Source organism: Schistocerca gregaria, chromosome 3 (assembly GCF_023897955.1).
Source record: "Schistocerca gregaria isolate iqSchGreg1 chromosome 3, iqSchGreg1.2, whole genome shotgun sequence".
In the NCBI taxonomy this organism is placed as follows: domain Eukaryota; kingdom Metazoa; phylum Arthropoda; class Insecta; order Orthoptera; family Acrididae; genus Schistocerca; species Schistocerca gregaria.
Genome location: NC_064922.1, coordinates 535,200,302 through 535,226,860, shown reverse-complemented (window position 1 = coordinate 535,226,860; position 26,559 = coordinate 535,200,302). Strand labels below are relative to the sequence as shown.

Below are 26,559 nucleotides of genomic sequence, written 5' to 3'. Positions count from 1 at the left end.
GAATTAGTTAAAAATGGGGGACAGAAATTGGTGGAAGTAGTTCACAAAGTGATAACTAAAGTATGGAACTCAGAGATGATACCTGAAGAGTGACAGGAGTTGATTCTGATCCTAATTTTTAAGAAGGGTGGCAAAATGGATTGTAGTAATTATAGAGGGATACCACTATTACCAGTAAGTTCCAAAATTTTCTCGAATATTCTGCTAAGTAGGCTTACACCATATGCAGATGAAATTGTGGGGGATTACCAAGCTGGCTTTCAGAGGAACAGATCAACTATAGACCAATTATTCACCCTGCATCAAATTTTGGAAAAGTAATGGAAATACAATAAACCAGTTCATAATCTTTTCATAGATTTTACAAAAGCATGTGATTCAATATTGCAAACAAAATTGTACAGAAATCTTTTGGAACCTGGAATACCAAAGATGTTAGACTTACAGAAGCGAGTTTGAAAATACAAAAGGTAGAGTACATGTGGGGCAATTGGAGTCATAAGAATTTGTAATAAAGAATGGACTTAAGCAGGGAGATGCCCTGTCTCCGCTACTTTTTAATTTATTCCTAGAATATATTATACAAATGGCAGCAGATAATTCAGAGGGTGAGGAGTTAAATGGAAATATTAAGATATTAGGGTATGCAGATGATCTAAACATCATTAATGATAGGAAAGAATCTGTAACAGCAAATGTGAATGTGTTAATCAAGGCTAGTGAAGATGTAGGTCTAAGGATTAGTGAAGACAAAACTAAATACCTGGTTACTACTAGAATGCCAACAACAGTAGATCAGGAAATATTAAGAGTTGGAAACATGCAGTTTGAAAAAGTGAGCACATTTAAGTATCTAGGTGTGGACATCACTTCGAGAAATGAGATTGAATCCGAACTGAAGAACAGATTATGAGCGGGAAATGCATGCTACTCCTCACTGAATAGATTACTTTCATCATGGATATTGTCTAGGAATTTAAAGATTAGAATATATAAAACTATTATTCTACCAGTTTTAATGTATGGGTGTGAGACTTGGTCTCTCACTGTGCAAAATGAAAAGCCGTTTCAAGTATTTAAAAACAAAATTTTTAGGAAAATTTTCAGAGCAAAAAGGGATGACATTAGCGGAGAGTGGCAAAAGTTGCATAACGAAGAGGTTCACGAACTCTATTCAAGCCCTGACATAATCAGTATCATTAAATCACGTAGGCTGCAATGGGCAGGTCACATAGCTCGAATGGATGAGGGCAGGGCAGTGCGCAGAGTACTGCTAGGGCACCCAGAGGGAAAACGTCCTGTGGGGAGACCGAGGCATAGATGGGAGGACAATGGGAAGGCTGATTTGAGGAAACTAGGTATTGAAAGTGAATGGAAGTAAATAGCCCAAGACAGGGGCAGATGGCGAAAATATGTTGCTGCAATAATGGACTCTCGAGTCCAGTATGACCAGTGAGAAAGAAAGAAACAGCTGATATCTTGTGTGCTCTGCATTCACTGCACCCCAAAGCATCCTAATTATGGTCTCCTCTATCCAGACATGGAGATCACCCTGCCGCAGCAGCAGCCACATTGTGGGCTTACCATGGCTGTCCACATTCACTCAATCTTTTCTGCACTCCAGCAATTGCCTTTACCACCTCTCTTCTCCACTCACACACATACCCTTCCATGGTGCGTCTCTCTCCGTGGCTCTTTCCCACCAGTTCTCTCGTCTCCTCAGTTCCTTTCAGAGTTCAGAAGTGATTTGTACTGATGGCTCCATGCTTGCTAGCCGCACTGGTTTTGCTTACACCTATGCGTGACACACAGAACTTCACTCCTTGCCAGATGGCTGTAGTGTTTTTACTGCAGAATTGGTAGCCATCTTGGGCGCACTGGACTATGTCCACTCCTGCTCAGGACTATCCTTCACTATGTGTAGTGACTCATTGAGCAGTTTGCAAGCTGATGGCCCTTGCTTCCCTCGCCACCCGTTGATCATCGCTATCCAGGACTCCCTTTCTCTCCTCACTCAACGAGAATGCTTGGTGGTTTTCATTTGGACCCCAGGCCATGTTGGGATTTCTGGCAATGAACTTGCCGATCAACTGGCTAAATTAGCTACTACCAGGCTGAACAAGCTCAGGGCAATGAAGGATTCTACAACTCCATGGCGGTCCTCCTTACAGGCCTCTCATAAGGCCTCTGTCATCCTCTGCCGGCTCCATATCGGCCATACTTTTTTGACTCCCGTTATCTTCTCCATCATGAGGACCCCTCTCTCTGTCATTGTGGATCAATGTCGACTGTTTCTCACATCTTATTGGACTGCCCCAACTTAGCCACCCTACGATGGACTTTTAGCTTTCCAGAATTTCTACCCCTGGTGTTGGCTGACGATGCCTCAGCAGTGGATCTCGTTTTAAGTTTTATTTGTGATGGGGGTTTTTATTGCTTTATTTAAGGGAGGGGCCTTCCACCTTATCGGTGAGTGGAGGGGATGGCAGGCTTTCATGCTCCCCCTTCTCCCTGACTGGATTGGCTTCAACTGGGCTTGGTGGTTCATCCCAGCCCTCTGCCTTCCCTCTCCTTTCCTCATGAGGTCTGTTATGTCCTGAGCATCTCTCTTGTCTCCTGTTCTTCTTCTTCATGCCCCTGTCATTAGTCACTTTCTTTCCCTCACCTTGTCTTCTGTCCTTTTCCTTCCTTCCTTGTCAATAGTTTATCATTTTATGCATGTTGTAGCTCCCTCTTTTAATATGAGATTTTATCAGTTTTTGTTAATCTCAGGTCAGAGGGACTCATGACCACATAGATTGGTCCCTTCTGCAACCAGACAACCAACCCCTTCTTGGAACACTGGCAGACATACTGATGGAAGATGCGGTACTACAAAAAAGTGTCATTACATCTGTTTCCGGCAAAGGTGTTGCCAGCAGGAAAAACACAGCATATCCAGCTTGTCTTGTATGCTGATGATGCAGCAATCTTCTGCTCCATCACAAATTCCAGCACTCTCCAACATCAACTGCATTTGCCTCAAACAACCTGCACACCTAAGCCTTCAAGTGGTGCCATAAATTCATTGCTACCAAAACGCAATTCTTGGTAGTTACTCACTATGCCATCGCTATAGTGCTGCCAACCATCAACAACACAGGCAGCCCTGTTCCACAGAGTGACACTGTGGGATTTCTTGGTGCCACACTAGCCTGCCATCTAATGTGGCACCAGCACAACTGAGATATGTCAGGAATAAAGTCAGCGGTTGGCTCTGCAAGGTGCACCCATTACTGAATCTACTTCCACCCTACTGCCACACCTTGGTGTCACAATGTGCAAGATGCTGCTCTATCCTGTACTGGAATATATTGCTGTTGTGTGGGGTCAAGCTGCTGAAATTCACATACAGACAATAAAAAGAGTGCAGAATTACACACCAAAATTGGCTCTGCACCTACCTAGGACATTTGTGACAGTTAGTTGTCCTCTGGCAGGGAATCAGTTGTCCTCTGCCAGGTGCACATAGGCCATACATGGGTAACACATGGTCACCTACACCATCCCGAGGACCCACCTCTGTGCCGCTGTGACTCCCAAATGACAGTCGTCCACCTCTTGCTGGACTGCCCAATTTTAGCCGCTCTTCAGCAGACTTTTAACTTCCCGAGCTCCCTACCTTTGGTGTTGGGCGATGATGCCTCAGCAGCAGCTTTAGTTTTAAGTTTTATCTCTAAGAATGGGTTTTATACTTCTATGGAAGTTTTAATGTGTTGCAGAGTGACTTGCTTCTCCTCTTTATTCTCTTGGTCAGATAGCCACTGTAATCTGCTTTCTTGTTTTACTCTCTTCTGTTTCTAGTGTCTCTATTGTTTTCTTGACCTCTTTTGTTTCTTTTAGAGTTCATTGCCTTTCCTAAATTCTTGTGGTTTTTCCCTTCTCTCCGTTTTGTGTTACATGTCTTGTCCATTTTATTCTCACAGTTGTGGCATTGTTTTTATTAGGAACGAAAGACCAATGACCTCATAGTTTGGTTCCTTCCCCCCTCTTTTAAAACCAACCAATGAACAGTTCAGCTGTATGAAATGGTTGAGACCTCATGCTGAAGGGACTATATTCTATGAGAAAACGCAGTGATCACACAACGTGAAAAATTCTTGAGCTAGGCTGAGAAATGCATTGTGGTATCCATTCAAAATGTCTGCAACAGCTAACTGCATAGGCAGTTGCTACTGGCCTGAGGAAAATTGGCTAAACAAAAAGACTATCACACCTAACATTTACAAAAAATCAACAAAGAATAGGAGAAAAAATACATACAAAGCAAACTCCAAAAACAGCTAGAGAATTACACACAACTCTCTGAAGATCCATCATGTGCATGCAGGCTCACTCTCATTGTCTGCAAATCAGCCAACTCCATGTTCTGATTTAAACCGACAATTGCCTAGACAAAGAGACGATATTTATGGATTTTGCTGGATAATGAACTGGAATGCTCTTACTGTTGTGCAAGTCAACTATGCCTCTTTATGAGATTGCTAAGAGTGAAGTTACGCTTCAGCATATATGGACTGTATACTTAGACAGTGTAGTGAACTAACTAGCCATTGCTGTGGTCTCCACCACTGTCTATCAGTATCGCCACACCTGTAAAAACTTATCTGTGTCCAATTTATTCAGCATGAATGGTGAATTATTTTTTTATTGTGAACGTATTTACTTTTTCATGTTTCAGTTTACTTATACAAGTGTAATAAATACTTGAAGCAATAGAAGAGATAGTAACAAAAGCACCAGAGTACTTTTCACTGCTCTGTTGAATGCACACACAAAAATCTGCTATTAAATTATTATTATTATTATTATTATTTAGAAACAAAATTGATGTCTGCCATTGATAATGGGCATAGCTTGACAAAAAGAATATTTCTTTGGACTGCACAGTGCAAAATCTAAATAGCAAATAACTGCCAAAATCCCATAGTAATTGCAACTGACACTTTTAGGAAAGACATCTAGGATAACAATGTTCCTCCAATAATGGTCAATATTCAGGACATAGGACTTTAGATGTAATATAAGGTAATTGCTAATAAAACTCCGTTTTTACAACATATGGGATTACTATCTTTGACTAAGGTTTTCAAATATTTCTTGGTTAGGGATCTTAGTGTTCCTTATTTGTGTTATTATTAACATTTTTAATTATTTCTTCTATATGCTCTTTTGCTATACACTTTTTTGCAAATTGATGCCTGGTGCACCATACAAAACACTCCTTTAATGTATGCTCTATTGGATTTTTTGTTATGCATATTTGAATCTGCTGCAGTTTTTATTCTCAAATTCCAGAGTATTATGAAAACAACAGATTGCTACTCACCATAAAGATGACACACTGGGTTGCAAACAAGCACAATGAAAATACTGTTCTGCACTGAGCTTTCAGCTGAACCTTTTTCAGAAAGGAAACACCAACCCACCCACCCACCCACCCACCCACCCACCCACCCACCCACCCACCCACCCACCCACACACACACACACACACACACACACACACACACACACACCAACCCCCCCCCCCCCCCCCACACACACACACACGCAAAATCAGAACATTTCAAATAAACATGACCACTGTCCCTGGCTGGAGCAGCTGGAGATAGTGGTCATATGAGGTGTGCTTGCTTTGTGTGTGTTTGTGTGTGTGTGTGTGTGTGTGTGTGTGTGTGTGTGTGTGTTGAGGGGGAGAGGGGGGGAGTTTACAATGCAGGCTCTTTTCTTATCAAAACACCAATATTCCATTCATTATCGTATATCAGTCCAGCACATGAATGCATGCATACTGTAGTGGTCCAGTTCCAGGATCACTTCCCATGCAGTGGGCAGCTGACATTCCCAGTTCTCTAGCCATTGGATCTGGATGATATACAGGAGGCCCCCCAGTCTGCACCAGGTCTGTTGTCAGATCACAGCCTGCTCTGGAACTGGCAGCAAGCCACAAGTCCGAGCCTCCATTACGTACAGCCTGTTTGGTGTTGGGACTGTGAGCAGCTTCTCTATTACTAACAGCACCTATAACGTGCACTCCAGTTGTCACAGCACTTGGCCAACACCCCCTCCCCCTCCTCCTCCCCCCGACACCAGCCATGATGGTTCCAGTCTTATGGTCCAGTTCAAGGGCGGAAGGCAGGCATATGACAAATCACTCGATATAATTCTATACACATTTGGCAAGTTCACTAGACATGGCATGGAAGGATACATCTGCCAGCACCTGGTCACATGGCAAATGCCCACAGATATTTCATGACTACCACAGACCATCAGGCAGTCATTTGTCAACCAGCCTCAGTTTACAGCAAATTTTTAAGTGTATCTATTGACAATGACCCTGCACTACTTTCTCCTGGACAGTGATTAGAATTTTGTTTTTTTTTTCCTATTGACAATGTGGGACTATCACATGGATTTGCCTGTCTGCCTAAGGTATGACTGTCTTTACTCACTGTTCATCTGACCATTCTATTTGCCATTAACACACTGAAGGCACGTGACTGCATGGAAGTATGGTTCATCTCTGAGAGCTTCACAGTTGAACTTGCAAACAGTGATTTCCAGCACTGACATGTGACTTATTCAACAACACACATTCAGAACACTGTACTGGCTATCAGGTATCCAGTTCCAGAAGTCTCTCATTTGTGCATTTGTGCAGGAGTCAAGAACTATTTATTATCTTCTGTAATTTAATTGTAAATAAGCTGTGCTTAAGAAAACCAGAGTTGTTGAAGAAGCTGACTTACAACAACTTACTTCTGTTTTTTGACAAGCATGGAATATCCAAGAAATTGCATGTTCTTCTAGTACCTGTAACAAACAAGTAAATAAGACAGTCAATTACAAATGACTTCTGTTTGGTAATAGATTAAAATACGTTTCTACTGCATAGGGACAAATGTGTATTCATTTTTTAAATGTGTTTGCTTTTCAGTATAATAACCACACACTATGACATGTACATTTGTGACTGCGCAGTCAGATTCCTGTAGCAAATGGAGCATGCACCAATGTTGAAGAAATAATACTTGTAGTACTTCAATAATAAAAATTAATCTAACCTGAATGAATAAGATATTGGCAGCCACTGAATATTTTTGTATAGATACTTTTGAGGTAACTAGATACTGGCAGTCAAATCTAATTTAATTTAAAAAACAAAGAAAGGAAAAATGTGTTTCTGCAACTGTCTGCCAATCAGGTTTGTTCAACAAATTTTTGTAAAAGTATTAGGCAAATTAAATACCTTAGAACCCAAATGTTAATATTTACTTTCAGGTAGTTTGACAAAAAATGCTCATCCATTCTTATCAGAGTGAAGAGAAGGAGATACAAATATCAGAGAATACTACAAACTTTAGGACTGTACTGTGATTTATCTGAACAATTACTGTAAGTTGCTTTGTAATTAGTCTCATTTACAAGTGAATGGCAACTTTAATTCATTTAATTTCAATAATATTTAGAAATTATTTAATTAAATCATCTAGAAAATGATGCTATCTAACCATGTTTCTTTATTTCCATATTTTAATCTAAACTCTATATGTCTTTCTCTGTTTATTTTCCATATTAGTATCTTCTTCATAGTGTTATGGTTTTGTCTTAAGAGATTCCATATTTATGTGAGCCACCTTACCTTTCAATTTGTCAAGAATATTATTCCCATTTTGTTCAGTTACAATGCTGTACTTATACATCAAATTTCTTGCAATTAAATTTAAAAAAAATTGAGCTAATTTATCTGTGACTTTCCTCAGTCCATCTCTACCTCCAGGTGCCTCTCAGCAGCTGCCTCTTGCTACCCCAATACTGCAACCAAAATTGTGACAGATACTGGCTAACTCCCATTTTGTGCTGTTGCAGCCAGATTATCCTGGCTCCTAGCTAGGATCTAGGGATCCTCACAGTAACCTCACAGTATATATATTCCCTTATGAAATTTATTGATAATAATCCAACCCAATTCAAAAGTAATAGCAGTGTGCATACCTATAACACCAGGAGAAAGGATGATCTTCACTATGCAGGGTTAAATCTGACTTTGGCATAGAAAGGGGTAAATTATGCTGCCACAAAAGTCTTTGGGCACCTACCAAACAGCATCAAAAGCCTGACAGATAGCCAACTAACATTTAAAAATAAATTAAAAGAATTTCTAGATGACAACTCCTTCTACTCATTGGCTAAATTTTTAGATATAAACTAAGTAAAAAAAAACTTAATCATTAGTGTCATGCAATATTTTGTGTAATGTAATTTCTTGTACAGACATCTTTTATTAACCTGACACGTTCCACATCATTACGAAGTGTCGTATTCATGATCTATGGAACAAGTATTAATCTAATCTAATCTAATCTAATCTCAACCCTGAATTGTGGCCAGTTAATTTCTGTCTGACACAAAACTTTACACTGCCAACAGACAGGGCAATTTCTGAAGAGATATATCAACCTCAACCATTTACTTACACTGGGGTGCATATCTCAGGTTCAAGATATGCACCATCAGCTGGAGAGTTTACAACTGATATCAAGAAAACACACTTCAGTAATTAGAAGCAAATGAACTATCTACACCTATTTGCTGCTAATTTGTTTCAGTAGCATTAGACCCGCTAACCTTAAACCAGCAATATTATTACAAGTGTCTAATTGTAATTACTCTCTGTTATTCTTTGTCTGTTTCCAACTCTCTCACTATTCTCTTACATCATACCAAGACTACTTCTCTCCATGGCATTGTCTGTGACCAGTTTGCTATAAAAGATTACCATGGTTACCATGATCTCTCTCTCTCTCTCTCTCTCTCTCTCTCTCTCTCACTCTCCCCTCTCCCTCCCTCCCTCTCTCTTCTCTATGGATGCCATACCATCTGCTTGATTGCGACAACTCCTCCAGACTAATCTCTCAGACCATGTGCTTTCCATACTTCCCTTAGTCTACCAGCAATATCAGAAAATTGTATGTCTGTCAGTCAAGCAATGACAAATTTTAATAGTCCGCAGGCAGGCAGCTAAAGCTGTCTCCTTACAGTCTGCCTCTGTAGTCCATTAAACAAAGGAAAATTAGGGACAAATATTTTTGTAAACACAATTTTTTGTTCAATGGGAAGATGGAGTATAATGAATAAAATATTACAGTCATAAGCATGGCGGGTGGGTGGAGGATCTGAGGGTGGCCTTTTTAAGTTTTTCTTGACTATCTCAGAAATTGCAGCATCTAGTAAAATTGTATAAACTATATTAAATTTCCTATAAAAAAGGGCTTATTCATTTTTACTTTAGGACTAATTGCAGGGGATGGAAAAATTGCAGATTATTAACAATATTAATTTATTGGTGTGAAATTGATGTCTATTGTTAAAAGAAGTGGGTTAAGAATGAATATTGAATGCATGTACCACACGTGAAAGCAGCAGAATAATGTTAAAGGATAAACTGCGTTCTGGGGGTGTAACAGGATGGAAAGGGGGAGGGGGGGGTGGAGGTTACAAGTGTGAGGGAAAAGAGGTCACCAGATTGTGGTCATGCACTGCCCTCCTTCATAGGCTTGCAAAATGAAGATCGAGCAGGCAGTTCCTCGTTCTCTGTACTGCATTTGTCAGGAAAAGCAACTACAGGCTATTTCACAAAGTTATAATGACCCTACCACAGCTCACCTTAGGTATCACTGATGATTAAGTCCACAGACACTCCCAAAGAGAAGGTTATTTATTTTCCACAAATTGTCTTAACACTACATTGAATACAGATTATGTTGTTCTTGTGGTCTTCAGTCCAAGGACTGATTTGATGCAGCTCTTCATGCTACTCTAACCTGCACAAGTATTTTCATCTCTGAATAACTACTGCAACCTACATCCCTCTGAATCTGTTTACTGTATTTATCTCTTGGTCTCCTTTAACAATTTTTACCCCATATGCTTCCCTCCAGTACTAAATTGGTGATCCGTTGATGCCTCAGAATGTTTCCTACCAACTGATCCCTTCTTTTGGTCAGGTTGTACCACAAACTTCTCTTCTCCCCAATTCTATTTAGTATCTCCTCATTAGTTGTGTGATCTATCTATCTAATCTACAATGTTCTTCTGTAGCACCACATTTCAATAGCTTCTATTCTCTTCTTGTCTAAACTGTTTATTGTCCATGTTTCACTTCCATACATGGCTACACTCCATACAAATACTTCATGAAGGACTTCCTGACATTTAAATCTATACTTGATGTTAGCAAAATTCTCTTCTTCAGCGATGCTTTTCTTGCCATTGCCAATCTACATTTTATATTCTCCCAGCTTTGACCATCATCGCTATTTTGCTTCCCAAATAGCAAAACTCATTTACTACTTTAACTGTCTCATTTCCTAATCTAACTCCTTCAGCATAAACTGATTTAATTCAACGACATTCCATTATCCTCATTTTGCTTTTGTTGAAGTTCTTCTCATATCCTCCTTTCAAGATACTGTCCATTCCATTCAATTGCTCTCCCAAGTCCTTTGATATCTCTGACAAAATTGCAATGTCATCATCAAACCTCAAAGTTTTTATTTCTTTTCCCTGGACTTTAATTCCTACTCTTAATTTCTCTATTGTTTCCTTTACTGCTTGCTCAATATACAGGTTGGATAACATCTGGGATAGGCTACAATCTCCCTTTTGTGCCCCTTGACTCTTATAACTGTCATCTGGTTTCTGTACAAATTGTAAATAGCCTTTTGCTCCCTGTATCTTACCCCCTGCCATCTTTAGAATTTGAAAGAGAGCACTCCAGCCAACATTGTCAAAACCTTTTTCTGAATCTATAAATGCTATAAACATAGGTTTGCCTTTCCTTAACCTATCTTCTATGAGAAGTCATAGGGTCAATATTGCCTTGCATGTTCCTTCATTTCTCTAAAATCGAAACTGATCTTTCCTGAGGTCGGCTTATACAATTTTTTGCATTCTTCTGTAAAGGATTTGTGTTAGTATTTTGCGTCTATGACTTATTAAACTGATAGATCAATCACTTTCTTCTTGAAGTCTGAGGGTATTTCACCTGTCTCGTACATCTTGCTCTCCAGATGGAAGATTTTTGTCATGGCTGGCTCTCCCAAGGCTATAAGTAGCTCAAACAGAATGTTGTCTACTCCTGGGGCCTTGTTTTGACTAAAGTCTTTCAGTGCTTTGTCAGATTCTTCAGGCAATATCATATCTCCCTTCTCATCTTCCTCTATGTCCTCTTCCATTTCCATAATGTATCCCTCAAGTGCATCTGTATTGTATACACCCTCTACATACTCCTTCCTCCTTTCAGCTTTCCCTTCTTTGCTTAGAACTGATTTCTCCATCTGAGCTCTTGATATTCATAGAGATGGTTCTCTTCTCTCCAAAGGTCTCTTTGATTGTCCTGTAGTCAGTTTTTATCAAATGCCTAGTGATATACGCTTCTACATCTGCACATTAGTCCTGTAGCCATTCGTGCACTTCCTATTGGTCTCACTTTTTAGACATTTGTATTCCCTTTCACCTGCTTTGTTTACTGGCTTTATACATTTTCTCCTTGCATTGATTAAATTGAATATCTCTTGTGCTACTCAAGGATTTCTACTAGCCCTAGACTTTGTACCTACTTGATCCTCTGCTGCCTTCACTATTTCATCTCTCAAAGCTACCCATTCTTCTTCTATTGTATTCCTTTCCCCTGTTCTTGTCAGTCAACCCTAATGCTCCCTCTGAAACCCTCTACAACCTCTGGTTCTTTCAGTCTATCCATGCCCCATTGCCTTAAAATCCTACCTTTTTGCAGTTTCCTCAGTTTTAGTCTGCAGTTCATAACCAATAAATTGTGGTCAGAGTACACGTCGGCCCCTGGAAATGTTTTACAATTTAAAATCTGGTTCCTAAATTTCTGTCTAACCATTACATAATCAATCAGAAGCCTTCTGGTGTCTCCAGCTCTCTTCCACGTACACAGCCTTCTCTCATGATTCTGAAACCAAGTGTCAACTGTGATTAAATTATGCTCTGTGCAAAATTCCACCAGGCAGCTTCCTCTTTCATTCCTTTCCCTAGCCCATATTCACCTACTACTTTTCCTTGTCTTCCTTTTCCTAGTATTGAATTCCAGTCCTCCAAGATTATTACATTTTCGGCTCTCTTAACAATCTGAATAATTTCTTTTTTCTCATCATACATTTTCTCAATCTCCTCCTCATCTGCGGAGCTAGTTAAACATGTACTACTGTGGTGGATGTGGGCTTTGTGTGTATCTTGGCTACAATAATTCATTCACTATGCTGTTCATAGTAGCTTATCCATGTTCCTATTTTTTACTCATTATTAAACCTACTCCTTCATTAAACCTATTTGATTTCATATATATAACCCTGTATTTACCTGACCAGATGTCCTGTCCCTCCTGCCACTGAACTTCACTAATACCCACTATATCGAACTTTAACCTCTCCATTTCCCATTTCAAATTTTCTAACCTATCTATCCGATTAAGGGATTTGACATTCCATGCTCTGATTGTAGAACACCAGTGTTGTTTCTCCTGATTACGATGTCCTCCTGAGTATTCCCTGCCTGGAGATCTGAATGGGGGTACTATTTTACCTCAGGAATATTTTTCCCAAGAGGATGCCATCATCATTCAACCATACATTAGAGCTGCATGCCCTCAGGAAAAATTATGGCTGTAGTTTCCCCTTGCTTTCAGCTGATCACAGTAGTAGCATATGTGCGGTCTAAGGCGCCTTGCCATGGTTTGTGCAGCTGCCCCCATTGGAGGTTCGAGTCCTCCCTTGGGCATGGGTGTGCGTTGTTCTTAACATAAGTTAGTTTAAGTTAGATTAAGTAGTGTGTAAGCCTAGGACTGATGGTCTCAGCAGTTTGTTCCCATAGAACTTAACACAAATTTCCAAAGCACTAACACAGTAAGGCTATTTTGATTGATGTTATAAGGACAGATCAATCAGTCATCCAGAATGTTGCCCCTGTAAGTACTGAAGAAGCTGCTGCTCCCTTCAGGAACCACTGGCCTCTCAACAGATACCCTTCCGTTGTGGTTGCACCTACCATACAGCTATCTGTATTGCTGAGGCACGCAAGCCTCCCTGCCAACAACAAGGTCCATGGCTCATGGGGTGTGGTGGTGGTGGTGGTGGTGTGGGGGGGGGGGGGGGGGTGAATACAGATATGAGTTGCTAGTAATACAAATGAATGAAAAGGGTATGGGCAGATCTATATAAATCTTTGCACGCTGTTCTACACTGCTGCAGAATTCTTAGTCCTAGTCATTCTGTGTGCCAGTTGTAGCATTCTTTTGAGAAAGACATCTTCCATCATGAGTGCTGCTTGCTTTTCAGTTTACAGATAGACTATATCTCCCCATCATTTCCTGTCCAGTTCTGTTACATAAGTAGATAAAATAACTTGAGCTGATGTTATGTAGTGGAGTTATTTTCAACATGCTGAGCTAAGCAAGCACCATTGTTCAGGGCCAACCAGCAAAACGATTTTCAAATATATTGTTGTACTGCTCTTCTGGAAAACTTTTTCTTTCCAGGGTCATGAAGAAGGATGCAATGATTAATAGTTTTGACCAGTTAAATGGCCATCTTCAGACATTTTGTATTTTATTTCTGTTCATCTGCTCATTGTTCAGAATTAAATGCATTGTGCCTTTATATGTACTTGTTTACCCTTTTTATATAGCATTTCTAACTGCCTCAGTCACATGTATTACGTCAAGGTCAGAACCTTCAGTTTTGTATATTTTCTGCTGTTTTTCAGACAAAAACACTGACATGCACTTAAGTGTAGCCAGTAGCTAAAAGAAGAGCTGAGTCTCTACATCAAAAATAAGGAAGACCCTAAGCCATTATGTGAGTAGCCATCAAAATGATTTTGTTGTACATAGTAGTAGCGTGCACTTCTAGATGGAAAGTTACCCCAGTCTCCCTTTCTTCTTCTTTTGTACAACTCTAAAACCCATGAAAGTACAGACCTATTGCTATTTGAGATGATACATGGATGGAAAATGCCAACACCATTTGAAGTAATCAAACCACAGGCAGGAAAAAATTAAAAACCAGTACAAAATTTCTTGAGAAAATTGAGAGAAGTGTGGAAACAGATAGAAAGAGGTCACACTTTGACAACAAACAGACATTTTCTCCTTGACATCACCTTCTAGTCTATAGAAGAATTTTTATCATTGTAATGAGTAAAAGGTGGTGAATAGGAATTATTAACTCATATCTGTAGACTTTTTAAATTGCAATTTGAATGTAAAATGACACATTCCACTTAATTATGATTTATCATGGAAATGATCCTTGAAACAGGAAACTAACTAAATAACTGCCAGAGGCCTTAAGTGTCAACAGAGAGTGGGACAATGCAATGCTAAACTAGAAGAATATCATGAGAGTCAGTGGGTGATGCTGACAGATCCGTATACCTCAAAATATTAAACAAAAAGATTTGTCACCCAGTACAATGGTCCATCTTGGGTTGCTGAGATGACCTCACCAGTGAATGCAAGTCTGCTGTTGCCAATGCATATCACACTGTGCATGTCAGACCTATTCATCCTTTCAGAGGTGCAACAAATTCATTGCCACTGGTAACAGCAGTCCTCTCAAAAATGAGTAGGAGGAGGTACGAAGTACAAGGACAAACCTGAAACATCCAAGCAATCTGCATGCATACTTTCATATGCATTTAGATCACAGAATAAGTAGCAGTATGTGTCATGTACCACAGAAACCAAAGCGTATGAGCTCTTGATCAATTGGTAATGGAAAATGTGATATCCTAGATATTAATTATGAATAAAAATGTATGTGTTGTGTTGTGAGGAGGGGGGGGGGGGGGACTGACCAATGAAAAGTTAGTGGTTAAGTGTCATTGTGTGGTAGAGTAAGAACCTTTTTGGGGGATGTTATGTCTATAGTTATCTTAGATTAACTTACTGTATTGACTGGGTAATTCAGGAGTTATTGTGTTATAAAGGAACATCACATGATGTGAGTAGAGTTTTTTATATTTATTTAGTGGGGAATAAAGACAAGGGTGTTATTTGCAGATAAAGGATTTGGACTGAGGAAGGGCAGAATTATTATGGCTTCCTTCGTCCTGGTAATATCATCAATAAGGATGACTTTGGGGCACATCATAATTCTGGCAGTGATGCACCTCTACAGCTGCAAGGGGCTGAGTGACTTGTAGCAGTGACCACTGGAGCGAGGAGCATTTTTCTCCAGGCAGGAAGACATAATCCTAACCAGCCACCTGAGTATATTAAAACTTACTTATAATGTATGACAATTTGGAAATATGGTACAAAGGCTTGAAGCTGGGAAGAAGAAGCATTAGGAGAGATACAGGAAGAACATTGATTACTGCAACTCTCCTATGAATGTCTCTGGGACCAATTACAGCAAGCTGTGGACTTGGTGCCACACAAATTGAGGCAACAGAAGAGGAGATCATTAGACATGTGATGCAGATTACATATTACAGAAAATAGAATTTGGGGCCACAAACACCAATGATATATGGAAACTTGACAACACACTTTTGCATGTTCAGAAGGTACTAAAACTCTGATGAAATTACACACAACACAACTAACAATGCTAGAGCAAGAAGTTCTGAACAATATCAGAATACCACAACAACAGAACTAACAAGCTATGTAAATGTTGTCACCAGTGTGTTGAATTGGGATTTAGGTATCACACAGATCCAATTAGACCTACAGATACCAAGTTAGCTGTAGCAAGACTTCTGCAAAGACTGGTCACCAGTGTAAGGGATACCTGGGCTGAGATAGTGGAATTGTGCTAAGCGATACACCACACAGTGCATGGTCAACTAACACTTACCATGTTACCATCAACATAGTTTCTGGATGGCCTTTGTAAGGTACAAGATGATCTGCCAGCTACATCAGAGCTTATTACTCCTCAGGACAAAAAAACCTGTCACTATTCTAGCTCCTCACAACAGTAACAGTCAACACTGACACCTACATGTGCTAGCCCAGTTTCCAATAGCAAGCACCAATGCCTGATACAAGTGCTATAAATTCTCCCATACTCAATGAGAGAGGAGAGTGGGAAAATTTGTGCAAGTCAGAACAAATGATTTTGTCAGGGGGTAAAACTAGGCCCTAATATCAGCAGATGAAGTTCATCACTGCCATTGAGAGCAAGTCACCATATGCCCATCCCATTTCATTCAGACTGCTACAGAAGCATAGTAGATGTACTACCTGCCTAATACTTGACCTACCTTCTAAATTATTGGGACAGGCTAATAGCAGTGTATGAAGGGGCATATCAGGGCTCAGTAAATGCTTCAGCATCTACAATATTGCAATAATTACAACCATAAAGCCATGGCCATCTTGATTGTGACTCTCATCTGTGTTGCCTCTCACTATTTATGGCAAAAAATAACCAACCTCCTGTACACTATAACCCAACCAAGTGGGTCACCATTAGCAAATAATTACTGATTTATTATACCAGCTATTAAACACTGTTATTCAGGCTGGAATAGTCAAATAGAAACCTGAATGGAAATATACCCAACTGTAGAAACATATGATATATATTATTAGCAATTTTCAGAAATAATACCAGTCTGTGATCTGGTGGACCAAATCTTCCAATGACGGAAGAAGTGCTGCACCACTGCCTTTCAAATTGACATCTGACACCTGTGGCCAAATGAGCAGACAGCTGTCAGTATATTTCTCTACCAGAAGCTAAAAAGAGGCCAATATTACATAACAAACATCTCCATCCTTGCAGAAAACAAGTCTGTTTGCCATGCATCTAGCCTCACTAAATGCTGCTAGGGCTGGAACACTATCAACTCACCAGCGAATATTAGTGCAAATTATAACATTGGAGACCTGGATTATGCCACATGTGAGCATGGCACTGCACTGCTTCTGTGGTCTTCGCAGTCAAAAATGAGTTCTTGTCATAACAGGGTGGTCAAGCAGCCATAAATAACTCCCACTCCACCCATGCAGTGTTTCTCATCATCTGCAGCCTCGCCAGTTGTTGGCCTGATCTGGATCATTCTGCATCAATTCTATTAGGCACTGGCTCTGCTAGATGTGGATCTGTGGCCTGCGCCTAGTCCTGATGCTGAGTGGAGCTGAAATGGTGCCTACCAGCTGGGAGCCATCTGCTGTATGCCTTTGTATGGCTTAAGAGGCCTACTTGGGCTCCATAGTTTACAGCACCAGGCATCATCTGCACCTGATTTGCTGCTGAGCTGTCACCTACCCTACCCCGTGTCTAAGCACTCTGCTAACACAGGTTTGCATCTGTGGGCTGCTGGTTCTGCATCCTACACCACCATTCCTTGTTTTGCAGCCGTGCTTGGGTACTTTCTGCATTAGGCTCACTGCTTGTTGGTAATGCATTTACACCAAATGGTGTAACTGTCTTAGTTCGAAGTTTGCTGCCACACCATCATTGTTATCTGCCCAGCCTAGTGTAGCTCTATGCACCTGCTGATGAGCCTACTTGGCTCCTGCACCAAAGTGTGCCTATACATCCTTGTAACTGTGTGCACAGGCCACTCCTGCTCCTGCATGCTGAGCTAAGCAAGTGTTACCGTCCAGGGCCAGTCAGAATTGCATGGCACTAACCCACCAAGACAATGCCTTCAAATTATGGTCTATAAAATTGTTTTATTTATCACTGCCCTCTGTGATCCCATGACAACAGAACGTCTGGTTCTACAAACTTGCTACCCTGGCAACCATCGTCCATCACCTTCATGAGCTGGAACTAGTCGATGAATGCTTGAGTCATCCTGTCCCCACTATATTGGCATCAGATTACTCCAGACCACCATGGTGTCACCACTTGGTTAGATCTTGTTATCATTAGCAAGCAGAATGCAGAATACAATTGGCTCAGGGCTTGCTTGAGCAAATGTGATATGATCTGTGGAGTGTGCATCAAGTGTGTCATTAGTTTAGCTATGGTTTTATGTTGTGGACTCTAGCCAGAGCTCTAGCATGGTGTGGACTGGCTTTTGTAATATGCACTTCAAACAGTTTGCATGGTTTCTTAGGAGCATTCAGCGTAAGTCTCCTGTTGTTAGTAAACTGGGGCAATTTCCCACTAATTTTGCATGTAACTACATTTTTATGAAATTTGTGATGAAGCAAGGTGGAATATTTTTAATTCCCCTCTTGTTTTGCCATCTGCCTCCTTAAATTCGTTTTTTCTCTATGAACTAATTACCATTAACACACATACATAAGTATAAACTACTTTTTCATAAAAGAGAAAGATTGACCCTTCGTTTTAAAGAATATAACACCAGATTTAGTTCTGTGCTTAGTTTTATGTATGGAACTGATTTTCTAATTTATTTTGACTATTCCTTGTTAGTATCATTTGTTATAGGGCGAAATCAGTAAGTGTTTCATAACTTAAATTCTATTGTTGATGTATAAACAAATATAAATTCTGTACTAAATATAAATGTTTGGAAGACTAAATACTAGTAATCTTAAAGTATTTGTTTAGCTATATTCAAAAACATGTTATTAAAGTCAGCCCTTAATTAATTTTGAAGTAATTAACAGTTTTGTCAGAAGTATTGTTTATGTAACTATATTTGTTAATTTCATGATTTAAACAAATAATTCAGCTTAACCCTTATAGTAGAAGAAATTGTTAAAAAGAGCCAATTTTCTAATGTATTTAATGAGTTAAGTTTTAATTGTAATTTCTATAAATGTAACTTTAAACAATATATAGTTTCAGTATCTATTATTGCGATGATACATAAGAGCCCGAATTTTGCTCATGAGACAGTTAGTGCACCGCTGAGTTTCAGACAAGTAACCTGTGCTGGTTAGAACAACAAAAATGCTTCAAATTAACTGTGGAATATGTGTTAAACAATTAGGCCATGTGTAAAAACAGTAACAGTGTCTGCTCCAAATGTACTTCATTATTCTTCATCAACTGTGAACTTTGTGGTTAGGTTTTACTGGTTGTAGATGTTCACCAGGGAACAACTATTGTAGCAGCATGTGGATGTTCGACTGCAAGCTATTAATGAGGCTTATGGAAAGTTAAACAATAGTGCTCTGGCCATATAAATGTGTATTTGGGGGTTGTGAAAAGTGAAAGTAAAAGACAGTGAAACGTAATTGTGCATCAGTCGGCTACATTATTTACAGTAGTCAGTGTACAAATTACAACCCTATACGTCAGCTAGTACGTCAACACTATGGACAACAAATGAAGAAATAAAAGCTGGTGGAACCGCTACAAATTGGAGATGACTTGGGATGCATGATGGACCCAAATGGAACCTTCATAACATATTTGTACCTACAACTACTAACACAAAACGTGCAGTTGTCAAGAGCTAATGATGTATTTATTACAGGCACTGCAAGCATGAGCAAATGTAGTAGGTGCATGTCCTGGGCTGCCTGTTTTTATAGCTTTTCCAGTATTTAATGAACAATGTGAGGAGTAGGACACTTACTGCTTTCAGCTTGTCATATTTTTGATAAGGAGAGACAGAAGGCCATGTTATTTTCAGGAAAGTGTATCATCCAATACAAAAAATTAACTATTAATGAACCCAACAAAACTTGAATTGTCTAGAATATTTTCTGTATTGCAAGAATGTCTTTCAGTGAAGTAACATATTATTACAGACAGAACAGAATTAAGGCAATGGAAAAGGGCCCTAATCAATTGTATTTAGACTTAGCTATTGACCTACATGGATTAAACTGTAACTGAAATGCCAAATGTTTTGATCAGGGAAATCATAATGCATTTTAGTTCTGACTTAGAAGCGAGAAACGATTGCCTGTATGACCTCACAAACAACCACACCTAGGCGATGGGCCATGTCAGAGGCAGCACTGCTGCCCAACTCTAAATGTTGCTTCTTTCATCATCCATGCAGTGCCTGACATGCCACAAGTACGGGGAAGAGGGACACTCACAGGAGGTGTTGTAATAATTCTGACACAGAAACGTCCCAATCTATGGAAGTGAGAGAAGTGTAGATTTGTCAGGATTCAACCCACCAAACATACTCAGAGGTGTTTACAGGCAGGTGTTTACGCTGTCAATACATCTGTGTCCTGTTAAAAAAATCTACTTACATTGCAGGCAGCCAGAACAAAACTTTGGCCGTATGTATGTCATAATGTGCCCTTGCCAGGAAGGTTTCCAATTTCACTCACTCACAACCAAGTGGTGGGGACAGACTTTTCCATGCTTTTGGATTTATGATTCATAAAATAGCAAAAGGACTAAAATGCAGCCTGTGCAAGTGTTCTTCCATGTGACTGGCCTTGACAGATTTGGGGTTGAACCTCATTACCAATTGACTTGAACAAATTCTGAAGGTGGCAGGGGTAAAATACAGAGAGTGAAAGGCTATTTACAATCTGTACAGAAAGCAGATGACAGTTATAAGTGTCAAGGGGTATGAAAGGGAAGCAGTGGTTGGGAAGGGAGTGAGACAGGGTTGTAGCCTATCCCTGATGTTATTCAATCTGTATAATGAGCAAGCAATAAAGGAAACAAAAGAAAAGTTCAGAATAGGTATTAAAATCCATGGAGAAGAAATAAAAACTTTGAGGTTCACCGGTGATATTGTAATTCTGTCAGAGACAGCAAAGGACTTGGAAGAGCAGTTGAACGGAATGGACAGTGTCTTGAAAGGAGGGTATAAGATGAACATCAACAAAAGCAAAATGAGGATAATGGAATGTAGTTGAATTACGTCGGGTGATGCTGAGGGAATTAGATTAGGAAATGAGACACTTAAAGTAGTGAAGGAGTTCTGCTATTTGGGGAGCAAAATAACTGATGATGGTCGAAGTAGAGAGGATATAAAATGTAGACTGGCAATGGCAAGAAAAGCATATCTGAAGAAGAAAAATTTGTTAACATCAAGTATAGATTTAAATGTCAGGAAGTCAGTTCTGAAAGTATTTGTATGGAGTGTAGCCATGTACAGAAGTGAAACGTGAACGATAAATAGTTTAGACAAGAAGATAATAGAAGCTTTCAAAATGTGGTGCTACAGAAGAATGCTGAAGATTAGATGTGTAGATCACATAACTAATGAGGAGGTATTGAATAGAATTGGGGAGAAGAGGAGCTTATGGCACAACTTGGCTAGAAGAAGGGATCGGTTGGTAGGACATGTTCTGAGACATTGAGAGATCACCAATTTAGTATTGGAGGGCAGCATGGAGGGTAAAAATCATAGAGGGAGACCAAGAGATGAATACAATAAGCAGATTCAGAAGGATATCGCTGCAGTAGGTACTGGGAGATGAAGAAGCTTGCACAGGATAGAGTAGCATGGAGACTGCATCAAACCACAACAACAACGAGAGTCAAGGAGGATAGCACCTGAGAAAGAAAATGTATATTGTTTCATAATATCGTAGGATGTCTCTTGGAATCACAAAATCTCTTCTCCTTATGAGTTCTTAACACTGTTCTGAATGGACAAATGAAATTTTTTATGGACTAGCTTCACCTAGAGACTCCATGGGGAAGCACAGAATATGTTTCATTAAGCAGTGAGTGGACTATGAAAGGTGAACTAAACGTAAATACTGTAGACAAAAGTAACCATTGAAGTTAAAGTGTAGTTAGTGTATATCAGTTATCATAGTGTCTATTCTCAGGATTCATGCTTAGTTTTCAGGAGCAGCCAGTGACTAGAAAATACAAACAATAGAGACTTGATGTTCCAAATAGTGTCTGAGTATGGTTCTACCTATACTTCATCGTAGCAGCACCAAGCTAAATTTGAGGACTGAATTTCTCCAAGGAAGGGAGTTGTGGTGTGGCCCCACCATGATATCTGGGAAATTCAGGACACAGTGTTCCAGTTGTCCCAAATGCACACAGCTGACAACATAGCATATTTACCAAATCACTACATATAACATGAATGTGTGGCAAGTTTCATAATGGTCCAGGCACTGTGGCAATAACTGACATTTGAGTGACATTTGGTGAACCATGTAGAAGACTTTAACTATAACAAGACTTGCCCACCTCTTCAGGCCGGTATGTCAAAACAGCCGGATTTTGAATTGGCATCCACTGTGTGCTGACTACTGCCAGAAGACCCCCAATGTTCTTCCTACTGGCTGCTGCTGCTGGGTGGGGTCAGGATAAGACCTATGTCCTCCTAGTTGAAGGGCTGCAGAGTGCCTGCAAGCATCCAACACTAATTTTAAATGGGTGGAACATAGCAGCATAACAACAACATAAGGCCTCTGCATCTGAAACAGCACTGCTCAGATATGCTGACTATGCATATTTGACACACTGCTTTTCGCCATCATGGGCTGCATGACTGCCCATGGAACATGGGTGCTATGAGTTAAGATCAGGCCACACTAAAAGATTAGGGCAACACCTGTAACTGCTGTAGCTTGTTGTAGTGATAAAGAGTTTACACACACACACACACACACTCTGCCTATCTCGCCGCAGCCATCTTCGCCACCAAAGGAATCCCATAGCCCTTAATAACACATCGAACCACAATTCTGAGGTGGGAGTCCCATTGCCATCCTGAACATCAGAACATCATCTCTTTCAGCTCTCTGTGTCAGTCATTGCATTCTGACCCACTACATTTTGGTGTCCAATGTGAGGCCCCACCAGTCCACTACAGGACTTGTGATCAAATACTTTCAGCATAGTCAAAAATTTTGGAAAGAAACAGATTCATTCATGAATATCCAACCTTTCCTTCATAATCATACTTAATCATAACACATATTTATTTATAAAAATACTAAATTAAAGTGAAAAAGATAGCAATGTGCATCTGAAGGACATATTTAATATGTCTTACCTGTAGTTGGATAATGATATGAATGGCATCCACACAATGCAACTGACTTATTCTTTTGGCATTCTGTGTAACAATTGTGGTAGGTGTACATTTTCATCACCTTTGAAAATCCTTCATCTTCAAATTGACAGCTGCGAACTTTGCTTGGCATGTCTCTCACGGAATCAGTAGCATATGTCTGAATTGCTGAAATACCAGCAAATACTTGCATTCCAACTGATATTACAACTTCAGCAGCTGCTCCACTGGGATATGCAGCAGGATTGTGGATGAAAATCTTGCAAAAAAGACAACAGATTATTACAAGAGATGCTAAGACAGATATCTACACTCCTGGAAATTGAAATAAGAACACCGTGAATTCATTGTCCCAGGAAGGGGAAACTTTATTGACACATTCCTGGGGTCAGATACATCACATGATCACACTGACAGAACAACAGGCACATAGACACAGGCAACAGACCATGCAAAATGTCGGCACTAGTACAGTGTATATCCACCTTTCGCAGCAATGCAGGCTGCTATTCTCCCATGGAGACGATCCTAGAGATGCTGGATGTAGTCCTGTGGAATGGCTTGCCATGCCATTTCCACCTGGCGCCTCAGTTGGACGAGCGTTCATGCTGGACGTGCAGACCGCGTGAGACGACGCTTCATCCAGTCCCAAACATGCTCAATGGGGGACAGATCCGGAGATCTTGCTGGCCAGGGTAGTTGACTTACACCTTCTAGAGCATGTTGGGTGGCACGGGATACATGCGGACATGCATTGTCCTGTTGGAACAGCAAGTTCCCTTGCCGGTCTAGGAATGGTAGAACGATGGGTTAGATGACGGTTTGGATGTACCGTGCACTATTCAGTGTCCCCTCGACGATCACCAGAGGTGTACGGCCAGTGTAGGAGATCGCTCCCCACACCATGATGCCGGGTGTTGGCCCTGTGTGCCTCGGTCATATGCAGTCCTGATTGTGGCGCTCACCTGCACGGCGCCAAACACACATACAACCATCATTGGCACCAAGGCAGAAGCGACTCTCATCACTGAAGACGACACGTCTCCATTCGTCCCTCCATTCACGCCTGTCGCGACACCACTGGAGGCGGGCTGCACGATGTTGGGGCGTGAGCGGAAGACGGCCTAACGGTGTGCGGGACCGTAGCCCAGCTTCATGGAGAAGGTTGCGAATGGTCCTCGCCGATACCCCAGGAGCAACAGTGTCCCTAATTTGCTGGGAAGTGGCGGTGCGGTCCCCTACGGCACTGCGGAGGATCCTATGGTCTTGGCGTGCATCCGTGCATCGCTGCGATCCGGTCCCAGGTCGATGGGCACGTGCACCTTCCGCCGACCACTGGCGACAACATCGATGTACTGTGGAGACCTCAAGCCCCACGTGTTGAGCAATTCGGCGGTACGTCCACCCGGCCTCCCGCATGTCCACTATGCACCCTCGCTCAAAGTCCGTCAACTGCACATACGGTTCACTTCCACGCTGTCGCAGCGTGCTACCAGTGTTAAAGACTGCGATGGAGCTCCGTATGCCACGGCAAACTGGCTGACACTGACGGCGGCGGTGCACAAATGCTGCGCAGCTAGCGCCATTCGACGGCCAACACTGCGGTTCATGGTGTGTCCGCTGTGCCGTGCGTGTGATCATTGCTTGTACAGCCCTCTCGCAGTGTCCGGAGCAAGTATGGTGGGTCTGACACACCGGTGTCAATGTGTTCTTTTTTCCATTTCCAGGAGTGTATATTAAATTTTGGAAAACAAAATTATAAAAAATTTGTGGTTTCCATCAATACAGATCAAATATTGTGTGTGTGTGTGTGTGTGTGTGTGTGTGTGTGTGTGTGTGTCCTAGCTCTGGAATTCTGGACAGTCAAACTTGGTACACAAATGACTTAGTACCAGGAGACAGTTACTAATAGGGTAAGATATCTCTAACTCGCTCTCTGGCATGTAAGTGTAACTCTGAAACTGGGGAAATCTCAACCAGTCTTGGTATGTATGTGCCTTACTATCTGGAAAAAAAATACACTGTTGGGGTAAGATAACCACAGCATCTTGAACAACCTATTAAATTTTATGTAGGTAACATAGTGGAGTTTGAGATTGACTTAAGGAATTTTCTGAAGGGCAATTCTTTCTACTCCAGGGCTGGCCATGGTGTGCTGAACTTCACATATGCAGCATATGTGGGCTGCGGGCAAGCCGAGGCCTGGCCTGTGACTTGGCTTTGCTTGGTCCTTCTCAAAAGTCCATGGAACAGTGCAACATTTCATTTAGCATTGTAGTGTGACATTTTGTGTGGCACAATCATACTGTCAGCCTTGTTTAACCTTTTGCTATTTGTCCATAGTGTGAAAGACATTCAGAGGTACTATGGTTGTTTGCAAAAAAAGAGGCAATCTAGCAATTTATCTTTGCAATTCTTTAAAATGAATGGAAATGACAGAAGAGAGGGATGAGAATTCTCAGTTTGCATAAGTGAAAGGTGCTACATATTTGCTGTGAAATGACATTGCAATACAATGGAGAAAGAATTTAAACACTTGATTGACAATGAAACAGCAAAAAACTACAATGATTGACAGACGTGATTCATTGTTCTGGCCATCAAAAAGCACTTTGTGCTAAGTTTGCAGGCCCAGAGCATGTGAAGAAATTGGTGGTACAAATAGTAAAGCTTCTGAAGTCACGTGGATTGTTCCACAAGCAGTTGCAACACTTTCCAATGGAACTGAATGAAAAGTATGGATACTTCATCTATTACTGCAAAGTACAGTATGTGATCAAAAATATCTGGACACCCCAAAAACAAGTGGAAATGTGGAGGACACATACAGCACAAAAGTGTACAGACTGATCTCGTCTACTGACTTACAGAGACTGCTGACAGTTGAGGAGAGTCATAATGTGTAATAGGGAGACGTTATTGAGACCGTCACACAGGAATTCCAAACTGCATCAGGATCAACTGCAACTGCCATGACAGTTAGGCGGGAGGTGAGAAAACTTTAATTTCATGGTCGAGTGGCTGTCCGTAAGCCACACATCACACCAGTAAATGCCAAACAATGCCTCACTTGGTGTAAGGAGCTTAAACATTGGACGATTGAACAGTGTAAAAATGTTGTGTGGAGTGACGAATCATAGAACACAATGTGCTGATCCAATGGCAGGGTGTGGGTACACTGAATGCCCTATGAACATCATCTGCCAGCATGTGTGTTTCCAACAGTAAAATGTAAAATGCAGAGGTGGTGGTGTTATGGTGTGGTCATTTTTTCATGAAGGGGGTTGTGCCTCTTGTTGTTTTGTGTAGCACTATCACAGCACAGGCCTACATTTATGTTTTAAACACCTTCTTGCCTCACACTGTTGAAGAGCAATTTGGGGATGGCAACTGCATGTTTCAACATGATCGAGCACCAGTTCATAATGCACAGCCTGTGGTGGAGTGGTCACACGACAATATCGTCCCTATAATGGACTGGCCTGAACAGAGTCCTGACCTGCATCTTATAGAACACCTTTGGGATGTTATGGAAAGCTGACTTTGTGTCAGGCGTCACTGACCAACATCAATACCTCTCCTCAGTGC

The 26,559-nt window shown here is 40.8% G+C and overlaps 1 protein-coding gene across 1 annotated transcript in view; it reads right to left on the bottom strand.

Moving 5' to 3' along the window:
* Positions 1-26,559, bottom strand: part of LOC126356137 (sodium channel protein Nach-like) — a 136,398-nt gene that overhangs the window by 42,886 nt on the left and 66,953 nt on the right. The window contains exons 7-8 of the mRNA XM_050006846.1: positions 22,954-23,230; positions 6,805-6,858 (exon numbers count right to left, since the gene is read on the bottom strand). Coding sequence (XP_049862803.1) covers positions 6,805-6,858; positions 22,954-23,230 — 331 coding nt within the window. The remainder of the gene's footprint in view (positions 1-6,804; positions 6,859-22,953; positions 23,231-26,559) is intronic.